Source organism: Hippoglossus stenolepis, chromosome 17 (assembly GCF_022539355.2).
Source record: "Hippoglossus stenolepis isolate QCI-W04-F060 chromosome 17, HSTE1.2, whole genome shotgun sequence".
NCBI classification, from domain to species: Eukaryota; Metazoa; Chordata; class Actinopteri; order Pleuronectiformes; family Pleuronectidae; genus Hippoglossus; species Hippoglossus stenolepis.
The window spans coordinates 19,369,327-19,392,063 of record NC_061499.1 but is presented as its reverse complement, the minus strand read 5'-3'; the positions used below and the strand labels follow the sequence as shown (position 1 = coordinate 19,392,063).

Below are 22,737 nucleotides of genomic sequence, written 5' to 3'. Positions count from 1 at the left end.
GAGTCTCTTCCTCGTGATCCTGCCAAATCGAGTAACTTGGCAGGAAGGGTCTTGGTCAGGGGGGTGGCCACTCTGACAGAGAGAGCTTCAGGTTCTCTGCAGCAGAGACCTTGTAAGGATCATTGACTATAGTTGATCACTGTCATCTTCAATTGTAGCGTACAGTCTGAGTTAGCATCAAACTAATATTTATACTAAGCAACAGATGTAAAACCCTGACAAGATATAGGGACCTTGAGCAAAAAACTTTTGTGTCAAGTGTCTGTGTGATTCGCTCCTCTTCTTCACCTCTTCTTCATTCTCTCCAGTATCTCCTCTTTCACACTCCTCATCTTCGCTCTCCTCTTCTCTTCTGCTCTCTCCTGTCCTGCTCGGGAAGAGGATATCAGTATAATCCAACCAGAATCTGACCAAATCTCTCATTTTTAGCGTTATTTATCTCAACTTAAACTATAAATTGAACAGACCAACCAATATCAGATTATACAAAAGCAAACCAAACAAAACGGACTAAATAGTCATTAATGCTCATTGTTACCTCTGCCAGGGAGGTTATGTTTTCACCCCTGTGCGTTTGTTTGTTGGTCTGTTTGTATATTTGTTTCTTAGCTAGATTAAACAAAAAAAGGATGTGATATGTGAATTTTTGTGTGGATCCAGGAAGAGGTTTCACTTTCTTTAACATTGCGAGATATGGCGTTTTTTCAACATTTTTATAGTTTTCCTCTGAATTCATGGATCTTGATGACAAAAATCAGGCATGTTTATGAAACTGATCTATGTGTCAGTAAAATTTGCAGCTTGATTGAATTTAAGGGAACTGTCGGGCCTTGGCAGAGGTGTCTTGCTCTTCTGGGTGTAGTTCAGTTCCATATGGGTTGAAAGTCACAGTTCACAGCAACTCTACATGATGCAGCTACAGGCAAATATTTAATGCTGCAACAAATGTACAGATATCAGCATTTTATTGTTATTTATGACTTACCACAGTGGAAATACATCTGAGCTGTGAAAACATCTGTCTTCCATAACATCATCCAACCTAAGTCTTTCCTCTTTGTTGCTCTCGTTTCTCTTTCTCTCTCCCCCCTTTCTCGTATCCGTCCGTTAACGCTGTCGGCCTGTCTCTTCCCTGTATCATTCCCATCCATACCTCTGCTTTGTTATCTGTTGGTGTCTCTGTCCTTTCATGTCATGCCTTAACATCTTCAAAATCTTCATTCCTCTGTTGTACTGTATCTCTTCTCCTCTCCTTTGTACTGTTGTGTGCAAACATATTCTATTTTATTAAACTCTACATTTCATCGGGGAAATGACTCAAAACAGACTCAAATAATGTTTTTTTTCTTTCTAAATAATTAAAATCCTGTGGTTTGACAGAGTAATTGACTCGTTCAATAATATAAACATTATAATAATGACACAAATAATAATAATCACAGTAATTATAGCTTGACATTTCTGCTTCCTGTCACACACTGGTTTGCCTTTAAATCTGTCATTCATGATGCCTTTACAAGGTTATTTATGATGATTTACACACATTAGCTTTAATCAAATGTGAAGGTGCGCCTTGGAAATCTTTTTTAAAGGGTGTCATGTCAAGCAACAAGCTAGACGAGTCGTCGCCCCTCTTTTTCACAGACCAAGGCCTGTAGATGAGGCAGAGGTCCTCACCGTGTTTCTGACTCATCTGCATCCAAGGCAACGGATTAAGCTCACTCTGGCCTTTCCTGGTCACACAAAATCCACATGTGCCAAATAGTAGATCTGTTGCTTTTGTTTTAATTAGTGACGTCATTTTCCTTTTGAGGGCTTACAAAGGGCTTTTCATAAATCATGCGGGCCTGTAACGTCAGCTGCCCACGCCTATTGACGCCATTGCTGTGCAAAGATGGGAGGAACAACCATCTCAGCAACACGCCATCAATCAGGCCTTTATGGTCGGTGGAAGCCACTTTGATTAAAAGGAATATGACAGCCCTCTTGGAGTTTGCCAAACAGAATTTAAAGGGCTCTGAGAGCGTGTGGGGGGGAAAAAATCCTCTGGTCTGATGAGACAAAAATTGAAGCTGAAGATGATTCACAGATGCTTCCCATCTGATCTGACGCCACTGGAGAGAATCAGCTTGGAAGAATGACATCAAGTGCTCCGATCCAAGTGTGTGAAGCTTGTAGGGACGTCATCAAGAAATCCTCAAGTTGGAATTGCTTCTGCAATGGGTTTTTTATTTTTAATTTCAAGTTTTGATACATTTGCAAATATTTATAAAAGCGTGTTTTCACTGTGTCATCATGGGTTGTGGAGTGTGGATTACCTCCAATTTTTTCCGAGGCCACGGCAAAACCCACAGATAAACCAACCATTTGTGGCACATTCTGCTGGGGTAAGGTGGAGAAATCCAATGCAGAATTCCCTCTTCTGTTCAGTGAGCTCCTCAACCCTGATTGGGAGCATGGTGACTGAGAAGTAGGGATGATGGCATTCCTTTGAATCCTCTAGCCAAGGATATGGTGGAGGATGCCATTTCTTCCCCTTCCTATCCAGTTGAAGCCGGCAGTTCCAGTAGCGAGTCGGCTCAACCCTTCCCCACAGCTCCCAAGGTTTATCTGTTCAAAGTGTGCCAGTGAGCAGCAGTTGTGTTATCGATTGGTTCACATGACAGAATGATAAAGGAGAACAGGGATTTATATAATGGGAAAATTACACGTTGAAAAGGTTCACCATGATGGAAAAGCACACGTTTCCTCTGTGCCCCCCAGTTAATGTACCCCCCTTCAGTGCCTATAGGATCAGTTCAGAGTGAAGAGGGAATCTTCGACACATTTCTTCACTGATTGTGAAGCCATAGCTTGCACCAACAACCTTTCATAGTATTCCAATAAAGAAGCCACTGTTGCAGTCAAGCTGAATGCCTGATGGTAAGGGAAAATTAAAGAGTGCAAGGCAAACTGTTGCCTCAAGACAGTTCGGCTGCTCCAGGCTTGAGAATCAAGCCCCAGGCCCCTTAGTTACCAAAGCGGAAGAGTTGTGTGCATACGAAGTTGGACCCTGTATGTTGATAACCTTGTCCAGGAATTACAGGCTTCAGTTTGATATGAAACCACCAAGTTTCAATGCTGTGGTGTTTACAGAGGCTGTAGGGGGAGCCACAAGGGCATTGGAGAGCAAAGCGTCTTCTCTTTGAAGCCTTGAGGCAACTCCAATTGTGCCAGAGGCTGGAATCAAGCACGGACTCCTGGTATATCCTTATCCTGAGAAAAGGAAATTCAATACTTCCCGTTCTGGATTTTTGTTTCCTTAGAATCCAGAATGCTCACACACAACGCTCTGTTCCACTAAGTTTGACCAGGCAACCTGGTTCACAATTCAAATCTGCAAGATGCCTACTTTGAAAGTATATTTAGTATCCAGGGGACAGAGAATTTTGCTCTTTAGGGAGTAGCCTCTGAAGTGTACCAAAGCAGCTCTGAATCCTGTACGAGCTACGAGGCTCAGGATTTTGCATATTTGGAAGATTTTGTCCTTTGTGCTCCCAGCAAGGATGAAGCGAAGAGAGACATTCATGAGTTACAATGCTGCCTCTGGCTTGGTTGACAATGATTCAGTTTTCCACTCGGAGTGTACAATATTTGAGCCCCAAAATATATATTTTTGTTTTTTTGAGGGGAGAAACTTCGCCAACACCATCTGTGTTTTACCAACTTCTTCCAAGCTTGCAAACTGGGAGATGACCACATCCGCTATAGCAAAATACTGAGAGGGAGTGTTTGGTTACCTGGGTAACCTCAGTGCTCTGATAGTTGAGGGAGACATCTCATAGCTTTTCCCTTCTTGTATGTGCTGGGCGATCGCGTACCTTGTAGGGTTCGATAGGTGGTTCATTTTAAAGGTGGGACTGGCTGGACCTAACAACTCGAGCCGTTTTCAGACATGAACTCTGGAGAATGTCTGCACATTGGGTCCGGACTTTCTCCACAGTTTGCGTTTCTCATATTAACAACACAGCAGAAGATTCTCAGATGCGTTTGCAGGGGTTTTGTATAGAGCACATTGACACCAGTGTCGCCCCTGGTCACCAAAAGGTCAGGCAACATCTATGTGTATGGCACCGCATTTTCATCCTGAGATATTCATTTTATTTTTATTTTATTTTTGATTCCTGTAGTGCATTAGAAAGATCATCACTTGCTCATGTTGACTCCTGCGGTATAGTATTTTCCAGAGTTCTTACTAGAGGCCTGCCAGGAGAAAGTCCAGAAAAAGTCTGGAGCCTCTCACTTTGACATTTGTGTTGTCACACACAGCCCCTCCTGGAGCATGTCAGGAGATTATCCGGAGTTCAGTTCATGTCTGAAAGCAGCTTCAGATGATTGGTCTGCTCTGACAGAAGTGGTGGTCGTGGAGTTTCGATGATTGCTCACTCATTTAGTGTTACATTTTCTTTTGTTTGTTTTGTCTGTTTTTTTTCTTCACGAAACCTGTCTATTTCCTCCACATCGCCCACCCTATTTTCTCTGACTGGATGTAATTGCTGTCATCTTGTTCTCTGCACACTAACGAACCAAACATTAAAATCCAAGTCCAACTCGAAATCATTATTTCCTTGAAATGTAACTTTGATGTCAGTTAACATTAATGGCAAAATCACCCTTTAAATATATAATTTATTTATGTATTTATTTTTCTTATACAATGAAATGTTTTTCTTTAATATTGGTTCTAGACAAAAAACCTCTGCTCAAGTTCTGCCTCAGCGAAAGGCTGTTCCAGCTCTGTATTGCTGTGGGAGGCATTTTTCTGGCACTGAATCAATTCATTTATTTTTAAGAGGGTTAATGAAGCCTGATGCCTATTTAATGATTCTGAATGGTGACCTACGTCCCAGCTGGCATTTGTTGTTCCCAGCGGTCAGAATGATTTGCAGCATAATAATCATCCTACTTTCAACAAAGCAACTGTATCAACAACATGATAATGTCATTAGCCACATGTACTATAGTACCAAGACCTGTTTAATAAGCAATTATGTGATAATGAAACAAACAGGACCTCTGTTATATCCCATATCTCAGTATCGCTTTTGTGTTACTGGATTTTTGTGTGTGTGTGTGTGTTTGTGTGTGTTTATACACCCATGTCTGGGTGCTGTCTGGAAAATGTTGTCCAACTCCAGCTCCCACACTACACTTTGGTGACACTTCCAGCTCCCATCCTTTGACCTCAGTCAACAGTGTCCTGTCTGTGTTTGCAGCAGCCAGTCAAACAGAGGTGTCCTTGTCATTGAGCCCCCTTTCGCTAAAAAACCCCTCCTGTGCCCCCTTACCTGCACCGTCATGGCGGCCTCAGTCTTTGCTGTCAAATTCAGATGTCCATTTTAGACAAATAGAAAGCCCGGTCCCTGCTGAGGTGGGACAAACATGTAGATACTGTATCTGTATCTTATCAATGTCAATACAAATAAAAATAACCCAATTCAAGATATTTATCTTTAAAGCTGCTACCTAATTAATGTATTTTTATGTGTGATGTGAACGGAGTTGGTCGTAGTGACAATCACTCTCTCCACTCGGATCTGCAGCAAACAGCTTTTATAAAAACTCAATCAAGCGACTAAGCAGCCAGATGTGGTTCTCAGGAGTTAGTGTTGAGCAAACCAGCCAAAAAGGGAGTGAATATTGGATTTTCTTTTAATCTGGTAACCATAGATACACCACCATATTTGCGGAATGTGTAAATAAGAAACAGCTAAAGGCTCATTTATGTTGTCTTAATACACAAAAAGAGATGCAGATATCAATCTTTTTCAAACCACATACCATCATACCTTTGCTTCCTGTACGTTGGCGTGATTATTCAGCCAAACATCCAGTGGAGGGCAAGCATGGTGTGGAGGAGGTTGTGATAATGTACCTCTTAAGAAAAAGGTAAAAGTGGCTGCTTGTCCCTTTTCCCAGGCAAAGTAACATTGTATAGATGCCTTTAGTTTCTTACCAACTCACCAAGTGTATTCCTCATGTCCTAAGATAGTCTCGCTTAAGTTATTGGCTAAACTAAACCCCCCATGACTTCCTGTGGTCGCGCTCTGTTTCTTCCCCTTCGTCCGTATCTGCAAGCTTTCAGAAGATGTGCACAAACATGGACAAAATGAAAGTGAATGAGTACGGACATAAAGCTCCGTCTGTTTCTTATACAAATCTCAAATGTTGACCATTAATGAGGCTTAACAAGTTTTAAAATCTTTAGTTTTTATAGCTAATATGTGTTTAAAGCATGACCTACTGCCCCCATGTGGCCAAAAAGTCTATGAATGCAGCATACTGCATCAGTATGGGAAAATTGCTTTGAAAATCACAATTACAAACACATTAAAAAAATGACATGAAGAAAAAAGAAGGTTCCGTATGTCGTAGTGAATCTCTAGTAATATGAAAACGTGAAAGGTCCTCTCTGGAGCCCATATTTGGTTTGACCCTTCTCGGCCACTGTAGTTGACATACTCCCGATGTACATATGAAAGGTCATTCCAAGTTAACAAATACAAGAAGATCTATATATTGTATTTCTTAAGCCTCTAAATCCTACACACTGGATTTCAAATATATAATAAAATTAAAAGATTGAATGTGTTGTTTTGTTTTTCAAAAGGTGATAGAACATCTCTATATTAGTTTTTTTTTCTCTATTGTTTTCACAACTTGTTGCAGCTTGGTAGAAAATAAGTTTACGTTCAGACGCTGCACCATTGCACTGGACCAGGTTTGAAGTGTTGACAGAATGCCCTCTGGGTCATAACCAGATAGATGTTTTAATGAGTTTGTAAAGTGCAGAGCATGTGCGATGAGTTCAAAGCATATTCACTGGAATATATTGTTTGAAAAACAAGACCCTTCTCACTTTGTCGTCCCCCTTTACTTTCTGTGACTCCACAGCTTCAGGAAGGCCAGCTGGTGGTGCGTCACTTCCAGTTCCTGCGCTGGTCCCCATACCGCGACGTGCCCGACTCCAAGAAAGCCTTCCTCAGCCTTTTGGCTCAGGTTCACAACTGGCAGAGGGAGTGTGGAGAAGGACGCACCATCGTCCACTGTCTGTAAGTCTGCAGAACATAAGCCTGCATCCTACTTGTGTGTTTTAATAGCCAATACCGCAATCGGCTGCTGTTTTCAGTGTGTTTATGTAATTTCCAACATTAAAAAAAACGTTTTATAAATTCAACAGCTGCTCATGAATTTTATTCTTGTCTGGAAAAGCTTTGAAACTGAGAGTAGACTGTGCTCTAATAAGATGCCGGACTGCATTCATATCATTCACTTTGGTGCTGTTATTTTAAACTGGTCAAAAATAAAATTTGATTTGAGAGTTTTTAAATCTCATTATCTCTGTGTTACAGAGGAAGAATGAGACATTAAGTGTTTGTGTCATTAGCTGAGCTGCTAGATTTACAGTGCCTGTCTTCCATTACATTTGTCCCACAACTCCATGTCAGGGCCTTTTGATCTCTGGAGGTCAGCCTGCGTGTCAGACATCTCATATCTGATTAAATCCCAGTCCTGTATTTTAATGAGAACCGTACTCAGATATTCATCGTGAAATTCAGTTGGCCTTTTTCTGACAGCGCGCTTGATCCGTGCTCAGTCAAACTGTGACATTTCACTCTGTAGCCTCCCTCTGAGAGGCTGTCTGAGCTGCTGCGCACATCTTTGTCAGGTCACTCACGTCTTTTTCTCTGCTTCTGTTCTGTTTGTGTGTTTGTCGGTCTTCATTTTTTCTTCTGGAGCAGGAATGGCGGTGGCCGAAGCGGTACTTTCTGTGCCTGCACCATGATCCTGGAGATGATTCGTCACCACAGCGTGGCAGACGTGTTCTTTGCTGCCAAAACACTGCGCAATTCTAAGCCGAACATGGTGGAGACAATGGTGAGCAAGTGGGCATTTTTATCTTTGTTTCATACAACATATTGAAAAGAAACTATGCTCCTCCCTCAGCCCAGACAAGAATGTCAGGGAAGCCATCTGTATTATTCAACATCCATTTAGAAAAAAATGGTAGAAAAGGATATTTTCCACTCTAAATGTGTGTTTTAAATGAATTGGAATTACATTTTTTATGCAGTGTGTTGCATACAGAGCTTAAGCAAAGCAGTGGGTGGGCGAAAATTTGATATTTGTTTGGGAACCTCAGGTTTTTGTGTTGGCTCCTTTTAAGATTCAAAAAGCATGGCCTTCTTCTTCCTCGATCCATTATTTAGCAGTGACATTCAGCCCTCTTACATTGTGGAGGAGACAGCGTTACCAATCTCTCCGCCCACAGTCACCTCAACAGACCAGGATGCAGTGCAGCTGCATAAGAGACATGGTGGATTTTGAGTGGGGGGAGATCAGGCAAATACTATAGACATTGGATGAATCATCACAGTCATGTCCCTGACTGTTCATGGCCTTAATTTATCTCGCAAACATGTGATATTAAGTTTTGAGGATTCTTATGACTTCAAAGCATCATCAGATAGGATCATGAGTAGGCCTGCCTGTTTAGAACGGCCTGTTCTTTTAGTCAGAGTTAATGATGCGGAGCTACTTCAGAATTATTCCTCGCCATTAGTGAGTCCTCCTCAAACTGTTCTACAATCTACTGTCCCTTTTTACACTTTTTATAGAAGAGATTTTTATAAACAATCTATGGTGCAGAGGGAAGTTAGAAAACTGGTTTACCTGGTTTATCTGCACTTATAGTCAATGCTTTTTATAAAATGAAACTGAATTTTCTTTATTACTGTTCACATGTGTGGTTTATATATGTTTGAATTATTTACTAAACTGTTATGTTTTCATTGCATGTTGACTATTTGGGAGGTCTGTTAAACAACGACACAATCTTCTGACCCAAGTCCACAACTTGGGTCAAATGTTGTGCTCTTACTTTAAAGTCAAACTTCCAAACTTAAATTGATTCTATGAATGTTCTTACCATAACGGAGATTGGCTCCCATCACTGGTCAGTCCGTCTGTATCTCAGTCCGATAAGGTCAAATACAAAAATCTTATAATGAATATAATCAAGATGTAGAGGAACAGTTCTCAGTCCAAATGCTGACTGTCAGAGCACTGCCCCGCCCCTACTGACCTCTACAGAGCACTGGTCACCTGTTCATGTTTTATTTCCATTAAAGTTACCGCTTCTCCATCGCATCAAACTCGGCACTACACTTTCTCAGGAAATTTACAAAGATATTCCAAGTGAGAAGCTGATAAGATGAACTGTTGTGGGGATATGCATTCCACAGACAGACAGATGTTTGTGGAATTAGTAGGTAGATAAACATAGCTCGACCAGTAACTCATGGAATTCATTAATGCAAGTGATTTACTCTTATTGTGATAAACCATCCCTGTGAATTTTGGAAACTGAACCTCTGTTGTGTTCCTAGGAGCAGTACCGCTTCTGCTATGACCTGGCCCAGGAGTACCTGGACTGCTTGGAGGTCAGATAGCACCCATCCCTCTCTCCTGGTTCCTCCTCAAGGAGAAGGTGTGCAGCCGGGATCCTGCATCTTGGATTGCTGCTCCCGGCTCCTGAGTCCGTGTATACAGCTCTGGTCGTTTTCTTTGCCATGCTTGGATGAAATGTCGTTTGCCATAAAGACTTGACTGAAAATGCTCACTGGACAACTTGTAACATACTACTGACACACGCCCTATTGGCTTCCCCTCGGCGCTCTGATCCAACGTGTACTGTTTTGTGCCACCTAACACCTTCCAAACCAGAGGACACTAACAGAGGAGTGGAGTTCATTTTGTATGTGACCACTGTCTAAGGCAGCCGGACTACCTGTTGTACACCTCGACGACGGGATTCAAAGAGCTCCGCTGTTTCCTGCCTTACTATAAACAAACACTGAAAGATAACTACAGTTGATGCCAACCACTGGGTGATGTTTTGTGTTTGTTTGTAACACTGTAAATGGTGCAATCTGCTGTTGGTAAGCATCCCATGTCGTACTGTACTATATTTGAACTTTGCCGGGGGTGAGACTGACAGTTGAAGGTTTAGCTGAGGGAGGGAAGGAAAGAAGTCGTCACATCCGATGGACATATCTGTACAGTAGAGTTGTCTTGGACCTATTCTCTCTTTATTTATTCTTCGTGTATATAGATGTTTTTTTTCCTCCCCCTCCAGATGTTTCTAGATGTATTAACGTTTTATCAATGTGCCAATCCATTCTCTCTGTCTGTGTAAATGGGGACCACTTCAGCATCTGCATGCCCAGTCTTAAGTGTTTCATTGCAGTGTGTGGCCCGAGTCTGCTTCAGGATGGATTCCCCAACGTGGATCCTTCCGCTAGTCCCGAGAGAGCTCCGTAAGATTAACCACTTGTTGCTGTGAACATACGGCCAAAATCCGTTGCTTTCTAAATTTGTATTTATTCAATGTGTTTTATTTTCTAAATAGTGTATAAAACAGGAAAAGAAATAAAATACCACGATGTTGGTTAACAACCATGCTTTTTGCATGAGGTTTTTTTTACTCCTCACAGAGAGACGGTAGCAGAAGGGTGCCGATGTCTCACCCTTCTAGAATCTGACTGGTCATACTAGTGCAAACCAAATCACTAAAATGTAAAGCACCAACCTAAACAACATGTATGTCTCCATCAGTCTGGGGCTCATGTACAATGGGTTGAGGGGCTTTCTTTCCAGGGACCCAGGGACTGACATTTTATGACATTTACACTCAGTCTACCCTAATAACACAGATCCACACTATGTTCACAAGCCAACAGAAGGATTGCCTGCTAGACAGTGCTCTGCTTGGCCAAATTATATCACGCCTCCATCGTAGGGTCTCTTTCATGTGTGACCTATTTGAAAAACAATCAAACGTGAGCAAGCTGCAATGGCGGGTGAGGAGCTGGTGCCTAATCCATTTTTCCTGGCTTTCGGTCAAGTCCTGCAATCCTTTGAAAGATCCTTCTGCTCACATATAAACTTCTCCGTGCGGCTGACCCCCCCAGTGCCTGTCTGACCTCCTCCACCCCTACATCTCATCTTGTAATCCACGGACACAGGTCTGCTCTCCAACTCTGCTCCAGCCTGTGAACCTATGATGGCAGGAACTCTCAGCAGAGATCCATACTGCCCCATCTCTGGACACTTCAGAAAGTCCCTAAAACCCACACAGGCCTTCGCCCCATTAGATTACATTATCTCCTACAAGCATTGCTATGATTATTTTCTGCTCTGTTTTGCTTTTGTGTTCCTTACTCTGTAAAGCGGCCTTGAGCACCTTGAAGGGTACTATGTCATATTATTATCATTATAAAAAAATTACGTGACATAAGTAGAGTGTAGCCTCTGAAGTTATCTGTAAACGGTCAGAACTTCTAGAGGTAAAATGCCAAATCGATTCAAACACATTTAAAGTAAGCATCCGAAGGGAAGGTGCTGGGATTGTCATCATCGGTATCTTACAAAATCCATTATCTTAACCTGATGCATTAGATCAGGCGAAAAAACACAATAAAAGCAGTAAATGCCGCACACGTAAAACGCCGAACACATAATATAAAGATATGGTGTCGTTCAAAATTGTGGACAAGCTGGAAGTTTAGACACTGATGCACACTTCAGATGCACTGCATGAAGCGCCAGTGACTTCAATGCAGTGTTGTGTTTTAATAGGTGCAAACAGATAAAGTACATGGTTTGAGTCATTTTTCGATTGGTGTGGAAGATGGAAATTCACATTATTTGTTAATAAGATTGTGATATGATTATTTGGGAAGACCAGCCACTAATATATTTCTAGTTTCATGATGTGATGTTTCAAGATGTTTATGTGGCATTCATTTGTTATACTAAATAAATAATGTCACTGTTAATAATGCATGCAAATGTGCTGCTACTTTAAAAAGTATTTTAACCTGCCCCTGCTCCCAGAGCTGCGGCTGGATGTATGGCCCACGCTGCTCTCTGCACAGCTATGTTTAAGCATTTATGAGTTTGTGATGGAGGAGCTGTTGATGACCCCCGACACCACCAACATTACCCCCGACACCACCCCTGCCCCCGCCTCATGCTACTGGCAGATATTTCTGCTCTAAAAAAAACCACTGTTCATTCTCTTGACCCGTGTTTTAATTTAGGCTTATCATTTAATTAGCAACTTTAATGGACTTTTTTTTTTATTATCACGACCACCAATCAGAGCCGCTAGTTCTCAGCCACCTCTTTAATTGTGGAGTCTTGATGAACCATTGATCGAGGGCGCGACGCACTTAATCTGCATGTGGTGCTTTACAAGTGATGTCACATCTAGTTACTGTGTTTTATGAGTGGCTGATAAGCTCTGGTGATTCACTGTTTGACCCTTTTCTGCCCTCTGCGCTCCGTTTCCTATCAATACACTGTACTCCCTCTGCTGCCTCGGCACTTTTTAAATGAGAGACGGGACGCTGACAGATGATTTTCTTACACATGCAGAGGAGAGTGCAAAGGCAGCGCGAAGAGTGAACTCCATAAATAGTCCAACAATGTGATGAAGGTCAGAGGCCACGCTGGGCCGTATTGTTTGGCTGTCACTGTTGTCTCCCAGGCTCCATTACACTCTCTCTTTGTATTTCTGAGGCAATAAATCTCCTTTAACTGTGTTTAAAAGATGATGAAAGGCTGCATAATGTGCGTTGGATGAAAAACACAATTTCCATTGTGTGCGGCGCACAAAAGGACAAGGATGACGCTCCCCTCAAAGCAGATTACACAAACAACAAACCTGGAAATGGATTTTTTTTTGTCTTTGTACGTTGCTGGAGAGACAACACAGGTTCTCAGATATGTTGCTCCCGCTGCTGCTTCTGCTGCTGCTGCTGCTGCTGCTGCTGATGCTGATGCTGCTGTGCTGCTGCTGCTGCTGCTGCTGCTGCTGCTGCTGCTGCTGATGCTGCTGCTGCTGCTGCTGCTGCTGATGATGCTGCCTCTGTCTGTCTGAGGTTGATCTCGATGCTTTCGAGTACAGTGTAAATCTCATTGTCGCAGCAGCAGTGTCTCTAATTACTGCAGGAGCCATTGTTTCACTCTGAAAGGCTGGATTCAAGCGCTGGAACGGAGACTTTTCTAGATGACTGAATGCAATGAAAAATAGGCTCTTGTGTATCTGGGGATGCTTATCTTGATGATTTCATTAATCACAGGGCTTGCACACACACACACACAAACAGACACACACACACACACACAGTTGCAGAGAAATTAAAATTATTCCTGGCAATCAACAGAAACATACAGATTTTCTAGGTTCTGCATGAATGTGGTAATAATGCTCGGTGATTAGTAAAGTGATGACATTGTTTCAATCCCAGACTACCTGCTGTCACCGCTCTCACTCCAGCTCCACACGAGTTGTTCATTATTTGCTCTTTTGTCTCATTCCTCGTCGTGACACTCTTCTACTAAGTGAGCAGTCACAGTAGAATCACAACGATGATTTGATTCTCACCGGTTGGTTATTAATATCCACACCACAACAGAACAGGCAGGCTGAGCTGTTTAAACACATTCTAAGCCTTTGATGAATAATGATGCTGATTTCCACCACAGATCTGCCGGTGACGGGTCACAGTTTGTATTGATGACGAGTGCAGGAGGCTCTGCAGGACTTCTCCTCGTCCTTCCTCCCCTGTAATCAATCAGTAGCATGCTTTCGGAGAGCCAAACGGGCTGATAGGGGTGGCGAAGCATCAAGGAGCAGGCCCTGGTGACACTGGTGTGCAGAGGAAAAGTCGCGCAAAGATGCATCACTTACCCTATGCTGCCTTTGTGTTAAGGCTCCAGCCCGATAGTGTGGGACCACATGAATCAATTAATATCTCTATTGTGACACAAATTCACCATGGGAGGTGGTCCGCAGCCCGGCTGGTGAATATAAATCTGTCCATCACCCCTCGACTGATGGCAGATTCAATTTGAGCTCACTTTATCTCTCTGCGGATTCATCTTATCTCTGGCACGACTTTACATTGCATTAAATAAGATTGCTCTTAGCGGGTATGTGGACGGGAAGCTTCTCATCTCTTTACACGGTCAAATCAAATAATGTCCCACAAGGTCTCGAAAAACCTATTTCAAGACAGTGTTTTTAGAAAATGTCTCATTCACCATGGCAGTCATCATTGATTTTGTCAGGCCTGGATGATAGAATGTCTTTGAAGGCAGCAGTTAATGGCAAATATGCTGTTTGGTAAGGAGGGAGCACATCAGTTGGGGTAGCCAGTGGCAGCACTGAAAACCTGGGGTGGGGAAAACTGATGAGACTGTTCCCCCACCAACGGGATAATCTATTGAGGTGGGAGGGAAGATGTGAGGCGATTGCCGAGGGCGAGTCAATAATGACCCTCCTTCATCCCAGTGGCTCGCATTTCACAGGGCCTGCCTCTCCATCTTCCATCTCTCTGTGTCACATTAGGCTCGGAGGGAGGCTAAGGGGGTCTGAGGTGGTACGACCTGTACAGACCTGAGTCATATGAGTAAGTGCTGTGCTCCCTGACTGACACACAATCCACACTTTTGATAAATCCACTGCTGTCACAGCTCCACACACAACGCTCGAAAAACAATGCAAGTGGTTTTAAAGAACTAATAATAAAGCATAAAGTTTAGAAGCAGCAGACAGGAAATGGGGCCAGAGAGGGAGGTATGACAAGCAACAGTGGTCCCTAGCTGGGATGGAAACAGAATTGTAGCAAATTGTATATTAATGGAGTGTAAATGGAGTCCTTTCAAGAAAATTCATCTGGAAATCAATGATTGCTTAAAAAACTCACTTTTCCCATATTTTAAATAAACTATCTCTCTTTCCTCCATTTATGTATTCCGTTTCAATAAAAGTAATCCAATTTAAATAGTGACATTGGCCTTAAAGATACCAAGGAATTGTATGATTTTAACAAGGTAATCACAAGGTTATCTAAACCCCCAAAGTTCCCAGAAATAAATATTACGACATGACCTCAGTGTCCTTGATGGAAGCTGTGGCAAGTTATTATATAGCTCTGGTAAATTATAACCTCTGGTTTGCCCCATCATGATCGCAGGCAAATGGCAGCATTACATCAAGAGAGCTGATGTTATGATGATAAAATGCTGTTAATGATTTTATATGGTCAGTAAATTCTATGTTATAAAAGTTAATATCATTTAAGTGCTTGACATAGATAATAAATCTATATTTGTTTTGGAAACACAGTACTTGCACCGGTACTTGTTTAGCTGTTCACATTCTTCAAATGTAAATGTACTGTGAAGTTAGGTGCTATTGCGTAGAACCTACATAATGTAATATCTGTGCTTTCTGCTCCACTACATTTACATAATGCTCTGTGTTACATGTTTGCATTGTCTTTCTTATATTTTTAATAGTAATCAATCATGTGAGGGGAACTGGTCCACTGATCCAATCAGAGCAGGCAGGTCACATTAGACCCGCCTACGGCAGCAGCATCACTGGTGGAGATCAAAAATGGATTCAGAAGAGGCCATCGCCGAGAGTCAGCCATAATGAAGTAGTAGACCGTTACAAAAGGGAATGGGCCACACTTAGCGAGTGGGTTTTTTTTGCATTAGAGCTGTGGCTCAGGAGGTAAAGCAGGTCTTCCATTAACCAGAAAGTCGGCGGTTCAAACCTAGTATATCTGTTCCATGCGCCAAAGTGTCCCCGGGCAAGACAACGAATCTCCTGATTGCTGTACTAGCTCAGTTCAGGTGCTGCGTCCTTGGGGGGGACCAGGTCTACACAGGCCGAACATTCAGAAACGGGACAAAGCTTGTCCCATCCTTCCAGCAGTCACCTAGAAACAGAGGTACGGACGAGAAAGAGCTTCAGTTCATTAAATAATGATAATAAATGTGTGCCGTTAGCTGTTCAGTTGAGTTGAAGCCTTACTTACATTTAAAAAATAGATTTTTTTTCAATGTTTTTGCCTTGCTTGGAAGGATCCACCTGCCATTGTGATGCAAGGATGCAGTCCCCAAATTGAGACACAGCTGTTGTGTGAGTGATGTGTACTATAGAAAGTGCTGTGAAGAGGAAAGCTCGACTAAAGCGCTTTAAATTGTCTTCAAGACTATAAACACTTCATAAATACGACCATTTTATCAATTAAAACACATCTAAATCAAGTACTTACTTTTACTCTAGTGGAAAGGTTAATGTCACACTTTTACTTTTACTGGTTTACATTTTTTTCTATTGAATCACACTTTTATTTTGCAAAATAATTGACCCTTTCTCCACCTGAGTATTTCTCCCACCTCTTTTAAAGACATGAAATGAGGTCCTCCTCTCTCTTTCTCTCCTCTCTACGATAAACAGCATGACTTTTTTTGAACCTGTCATGGCAGGAGGGTAACTAATGGTATTAATACGGTCTCCATTCCAGCAAATGAGCAGAAAGATCTGATAACATGCATACACACAGTTCATTAATGACATCAGATACAGAGGAGTTCAGGGCAGGAGCAGGGGGCGGGACAGCTGGGGCACCACCACCTCCTATTGGCTGAACTCCCCCTTACAACACCCAATGAAATCTCACTGCATCTTTTTTGTTTTTACTTCCAGCCAATCAGGTGGATGTATACTACCAGGTATGAACGACCCCCAGGTGAGCACACGTTAGAGTTCAGCCTTATTAAAAACGGACCCCACACCTGTGGAGCTGACGTGTGTCTCCATGGATTTATTTAACCAGGAGAGGATGGAGGAATAAAGCTGACTGCACTCTGAGAAGATGGAGGAGTCATGTCCTGTGAAGGGGTGAGTCCACACTTCTTTGACTTGTTTAGTTGCTAAGTGGCTGTTAGCTGTTAGCTTGAGGAGCTGGCTCTCAGCTGTTTGGCACAGTGCAATCATCTTTTTCACAGCCACCATTTTGACAGTTATCTACAGTCTGTGGTAAACACGCGTGTTAGTGAAGATGTTAATGAAGGTTGTGTTTTGTGTTTGCCAACTTGTTTATTATTTAGTCACTTTGAGAGTTGCTCTGGTGTTTGAGTATAATTGTTTGTTTGTGTGGCACCTGCTGTGCTGTCATGTATCTGAATGGAAAACTGCATCAGGTCTTGAACTCTCCTTTGCATTAGTTTCTGCTGTTTTCTGTAGTGTATGTTTGGAATTAGTGGCTGCCTTCAAATTTTGGAACCTTCCTAGCTTGCTGAAATGACCTGGAAGTATTTCAGGGGCCGCCATAATAAGAGCTGTCGGAATTCTCTAAAGGATAAGGAAAGGAGTTTCCATGCTTCCTAATCTAATCTCCTTTAGCATAGGAAACATCTGACCATCCTTTATGAAAGAGAACTGAATCCTCACATGATCGTCTGATTTCTTCTCTGTCACATCTGTCCAGTCGGGAGTCACAGTAAACGACAAACATAATGAACTTACAGTGCACAACATCATCATCATCATCATCACAGCTAAATACAAAGATAAATTGTTTTAATCTACTGACTGTGGAATGGACCCAATCATTTATTTTCTCCCCATAAATTCCTCACATTATTATATTATTTCAACCTTTCAGTCCTTTTTGTTTTGTTTTCATTTTCAGTGAAATCTGTTTTATTTGTTTCCTGTGAGCAAGTGGTCATTAAATGTTTCCTTTGTATAAACTGAAAACGCCTTTTCTCGGGAAGTGTTATCCTGTTTTGAACAGGAAACTTTGTTACTCTCATCTTTCCTTGACCTTGTGACGTATTCCATCAGGATCAAGGAATAGTAGATTATTTGGACTTTCGGAACGCAGCAAGTGTGTCTTGTATAAACCAGGGGTTTCTCAAAGCAGGGTCCGGGCACCCCCAAGGGTCCTTAAGGGGTATATTTGATATTCTTTTCCCCTATATTTTCTTCCATACGTAACACACTGACAGAATGTTTTGATCCTGAATTTTTCACCTCCTGTAATATGACATTGGAAAGCTGAAATCCTGAGGGTCTGTGGTCTACTTTGTGTCAAACTTGAGACAATGGTGGGTTATATGACCTAAAATTAATATCACAGTATTATTCTCTTTTTGGACAGCGATGGTATTATATCACGGTATTACTTTTAACTGTGGCTGTAATAATTTTGCAGCAGAGGGCTGCCTGTGATTTAAACTGTAGATAATGAAGTGTCTTCTCCTGTGGCCGCCTCGGTGTTCCCGTCTGGTTCGTACTCTCCACTTCTCTTTGACGCTACTTTGACACTTCAATTGGTTAGTTTGGCGGCTCCCTTCTTACCACACACCTATTGTATGAAGGCTGTGGCTGAAATGGCTATTATGTTTTACTTTTTTATTTAATTAGGCTGTTGCTTTATCATGGTAATGGCTATATTGCAAAATACCCGTGGCACACTATCATCACGCTGATGACTATAATACCAGTATGCCCAGCCCAAAACCAATATATTTCTGTGTGTAGCAGTGCACAGATTCTCCCTGTACTGTCTGTACCTGGGTATCATCATTGATTTGAATGGCATAGATTCCATTCACATTCACACAATCCAAATTCTTTTTGATTTCTGAGTCAAATGTATTCGCTTAGATTCATTATTGATTTGTTTAGTTATATTTCCGTGAAAATACCAGATATGCATGGTACAAGGAGTCCGCTAACCTGGTGCACCATCAACATATTAATGTTTACATTTAGAACTGAACCCAAAGCAGTTACATAATTGTACTTTTTAATGTAACAAGACCAACACCTGTGTGGTGCAGGAACAGTATGCTCCAGCTTGTATCCAATAACCCTGAATATATAAACAAATAGGGTACATACATGAGCCATGGATGCATGGCTTTACTATATCATAAAGAACAAATTCAGTTTTTAAGTTAAATCAAAAGGCAACAAATTTAAAATGCAAATGTCACCAATGCCTCACAAAAACATGCTGCAAGTGTCTAACATAGCAGTCAGTTACATTGGTTGGGATACTCACTAAATAAATACAGTGTGTATCAGAAGAAACATGACAGTCTGCCTGACGGTATGTTTCACATCTGCATACAGGTTTAGAACCACTACCTTCAAATGTTGGCAGGTCAGCATGTGGCATGGTTCTGAAGCCAGCATTCTCAACAGTGCTGTGCATGGCACATGGAGAGTTGAATGGTAATTCGATCATGAATGTCATCTGTAGTGCGATTTGTTTCGGATCGACATTTTTAAAGACTGGTTGATGTTTTGTTGAATGCAGTTGGGAATTGTTGGTATTTCCACAGTATTTCACCTCTATTTGGGAATTTTAGCATACCGCTTTGCTTTTGTGCAGCTCTCCGCTGTCGCCATAGTTTTTATATCTGAAATTCAACCAGACCTCTTCCTTTTAGGCTTGGCAGTGCCTTCTGTGAATTCAGCTTTGCGTGTGCATTGCCAGATCTTTATGCACAAGAAAGAGGGAAAATGTTTATGAACCTATATTGGAACATTAACATGAAGATGGATTTGAATGAGATAAAAAAAAAAAACTGCTTTAGTCTAACGCCTGGGCTACATTGGCTGTGTGCAGCCCATGACTGCTGCGCTGCTGATGTGTTGCTTCTCACAGGCATCTGTTGTTCACACAGGGACGTGTCTGCTGCTAACTGCAGTGGAGCTGTTATGTGGGTTTCTATGACTACTTCCTTGAATAAAAGTAGCCTTTATATACTTAACTAAATGCCATAAAGCTACGCTATGAAGCCATGCATCTTTGGGTCCTACAATAACATTAAAACCTTGTTAAAACAAATTAAAGGATTCAGTCAACAGAAATGCTATAGTGCTCCTACTTTGAAACAGGCGTTGCAAATATTTGACTTATAAAGACAAAACTGTAATGAAAGAACATTTTCACTGTCTATTGCTTCTCTCCTGATGTGGCAGCATAATGCATCTTACATTAACACATGCCATTCTTGGATTGACATCTTTTAGTACTGTTGGTCTTACTCTTAATCAAGCTCCCCATTACATGGACAGATGAACCTTCAAGTGGGACCAGCTGCCAAAATGAGCTGCATCACTGTGTACATTTACTCTGGGAGAGTACTGTCTAACTGACCATAGGAAAGGGCCTAGAGACCTGGTAATGAAGCAGCATCCTCCTCAAGGCCAATATCATGTGGGTTCATATTGGTTCTGTAATGATGCCAACTCCCCAACACAAATTTCTATGAATTCCACACAAACCAGTTGACACAGTGTAGGCCTGGGGCTCTCAGGGCCCATGGTGTTGTGGTGCCCCTGGGCAGTTGTCTGTTTTGACCAGTTGGCAATTCAGTCCCAATTACCTGCTGCTCTGCTACCTCTGCTGTGGTCTTTTCGGATGCTCCTGATAAACTCTTCATTTTGATTAAGCCTTGCACTATTATACTGTGTGGAGTTATCAAAAAGGCCTCCTGTTTTTTTCTTTTTATTATGACACGTGTTTCCCTCAATATGCCATTAATTTACTCTTCATTAGTCCATAAAGTCACACCAACCACTCTGATCTAATTTAATGTGTTTGATTTGTTATGAGAGCCAATGATCTCCTAATTTGTCCAATAATTTCAAGAAGGTGACCGCTACCCACTTTAAGCATAAAATAATCTTTTTTTTCCTTTAATCTTTATGTTAAAGCCAGGCATATACTACATAACCACAATGTAAACAATTTGATTCCCATTATGTCCTACCCCTCTCTTTCTGCCCTTCTTTCCTGTCTCTCCAAACTCACAAAACCTTCAAAAATCTCATGTCGTTCATGAATTCGCATTCTCCGCTTAGTAGTTTTGATTGGCAGGAGCCGGGGTCTGCAATTCCTGAGATGGATGTAGAATGTTCAACCTAATTACACAAGATTCTCAAAATGATGCCTGCGTGTAATCAGAATAATTTCATGTCAGTTTAATGTTACTCAATGTAATCTGTATAGCAGTAACACTGAGATGCTTCCTGTTACGTGTTCTAGCTATGAAACGAGGTGATTTTTTTTTCTTTTTCTTTCTGCAAAGCAGTTAACTTCAGCATTTTTGTCAGCAGATCATGTTTATATTTTCTAAGTGGGTAAGTTTGTTTGGCTGTACAGACACACCAGCTGCTCAACAAGTTTTTGCTGTAGTTTTTAATTATACTAGCTGAGTATACACTGTGCGCCCATCCAACGGACAGATTGATTTCTGACATGTCGGAAATTTTGGTTCGGTTGTCTTCTGGCTCTCACATAGTTAAAGCATAATCATGAGATGATTCCCCAAACTCGGCACCTTTTCCCTCACTGCGCCTTTGCAAAAACGCAGAATGTAATAGTAGGAAATGTAGTTTATGGCAATTGCACAGTAAGAAAGATGGAGAGAAAGGGGTGCTTGCAGTACACTAATAGTAGTGTAGTGATGGTGAAATTTATAATATAGTTGTCTCAAACATAGTTCACTTTACTTCTGTGAAAATGCCGAACCAAAATGCTCACGTCTTCCAAGCCACCTGTGTGTCCATATGCCCACATCTCCTCTTGTTTTTTTTCAGCACACAGACTGGAAAACATGATCAAGTCTGCATATCGCTCCTTTTGTAAGAATTGTTAGCAAACCAACATCAAGTTCTCCTTTGACAAAAACACTGGCTCTTTAATGTGACAAATCATTAATCAATATTTTGTTATATAATTACATAATAAATTCAAATTGATATCTTCCACCTCTGAAAAACTTTGTATGGACAGTGGCAAGAAACAAACCAGAAGTCTGGGAGAGAACGTTTGGATGGCACACAGAGTAAAAAGACAGAATCTACAGCAGAAGCAGTGACTTGGTTCTTTTAACTCTGCCCTGTTCTTTCACTTACTTTTACTTGGTGGCAGATGAAAGGCCTCTGCCCCTTTCATGTGCACTCTTGATTTCTCTGTCATTCACTTCGGGAGGAAAAGGAAGAGTCTTCAAAAAACCCAGTTTGTCTGCACCCAGTGAATACTGATACCACATCACAGTTCATTAAAGACACTGGAGGGTCTGACCTTATTCAGCAGACAGGCTCAGTGTATGTTGTTAGAAAGCTGAACTACCATATGACCTGACAATACTAGAAAGTGATTCCAGTCTTCCACAGTTATGTGCTATACCATAACACGTCTCAATTGATTATTGAACTGCAGCTATGTCATGGACTTCACACAATGAAGCAGTGTCATGTTTGAACATGACAGTCTATGAACAACAATTGACAAATTCCTCTGTGCTAATGGCCCTGGAAATTAAATGGCAGAGTACCATATTTCTCTCCTCTGTCTCTGTTGGGCAAAATCCACTGACCAATCTACTACAATGATGTAAAATCAATAGCCAATCACCTAGCAAAGACATGAACTGGTGTTGTTACACAGTTAACCCTCTGGAAAAATGTTTCCATTCATATTAAAAATGGCAAAAATAGCAACCATTTATTGGAGAGGGATGTTTTTTTTTTATTATCTGCAATTAAGTGTTTACTGTGTGTGTGCGCGCGTGTGTTGTCATGCACAATTTCAAAGAAATTGCAGTGCCAAAGAAATGGACCTGAGGGAACGGCAGTGAATAATAGCAGGGCTCTGTGAACACACAGGAGTATGATCAATGGTTTCTGTTACTTTTACACATGGCTCCTTACTGCTGTAGGCCTCACTTTGAAACTGTGGACCTGGGTTAGCATGGAGATGAAAGAAGGAAAGAAAAAACAAACAGGAAATACCCCCAGCCTGT

At 41.6% G+C, this 22,737-nt stretch overlaps 1 protein-coding gene and 1 long non-coding RNA gene across 5 annotated transcripts in view; both read left to right on the top strand.

Annotated features, from left to right (window-relative positions):
* Positions 1-10,502, top strand: part of ptprua (protein tyrosine phosphatase receptor type Ua) — a 198,892-nt gene extending 188,390 nt beyond the window's left edge. For all 4 annotated transcript variants that reach the window (XM_035183324.2, XM_035183323.2, XM_035183322.2 and 1 more), the window contains 3 exons: positions 6,934-7,091; positions 7,782-7,917; positions 9,429-10,502. In XM_035183324.2, the coding sequence (XP_035039215.1) occupies positions 6,934-7,091; positions 7,782-7,917; positions 9,429-9,491 (357 nt within the window). In that variant the 3' untranslated portion in view covers positions 9,492-10,502. The remainder of the gene's footprint in view (positions 1-6,933; positions 7,092-7,781; positions 7,918-9,428) is intronic.
* A 6,164-nt stretch (positions 10,503-16,666) lies between these two features.
* The window catches only part of LOC124855020, a 99,504-nt gene continuing 93,433 nt past the window's right edge, over positions 16,667-22,737 (top strand). Inside the window, exon 1 of the long non-coding RNA XR_007034956.1 lies at positions 16,667-16,807. This is a non-coding gene — a long non-coding RNA (uncharacterized LOC124855020). The remainder of the gene's footprint in view (positions 16,808-22,737) is intronic.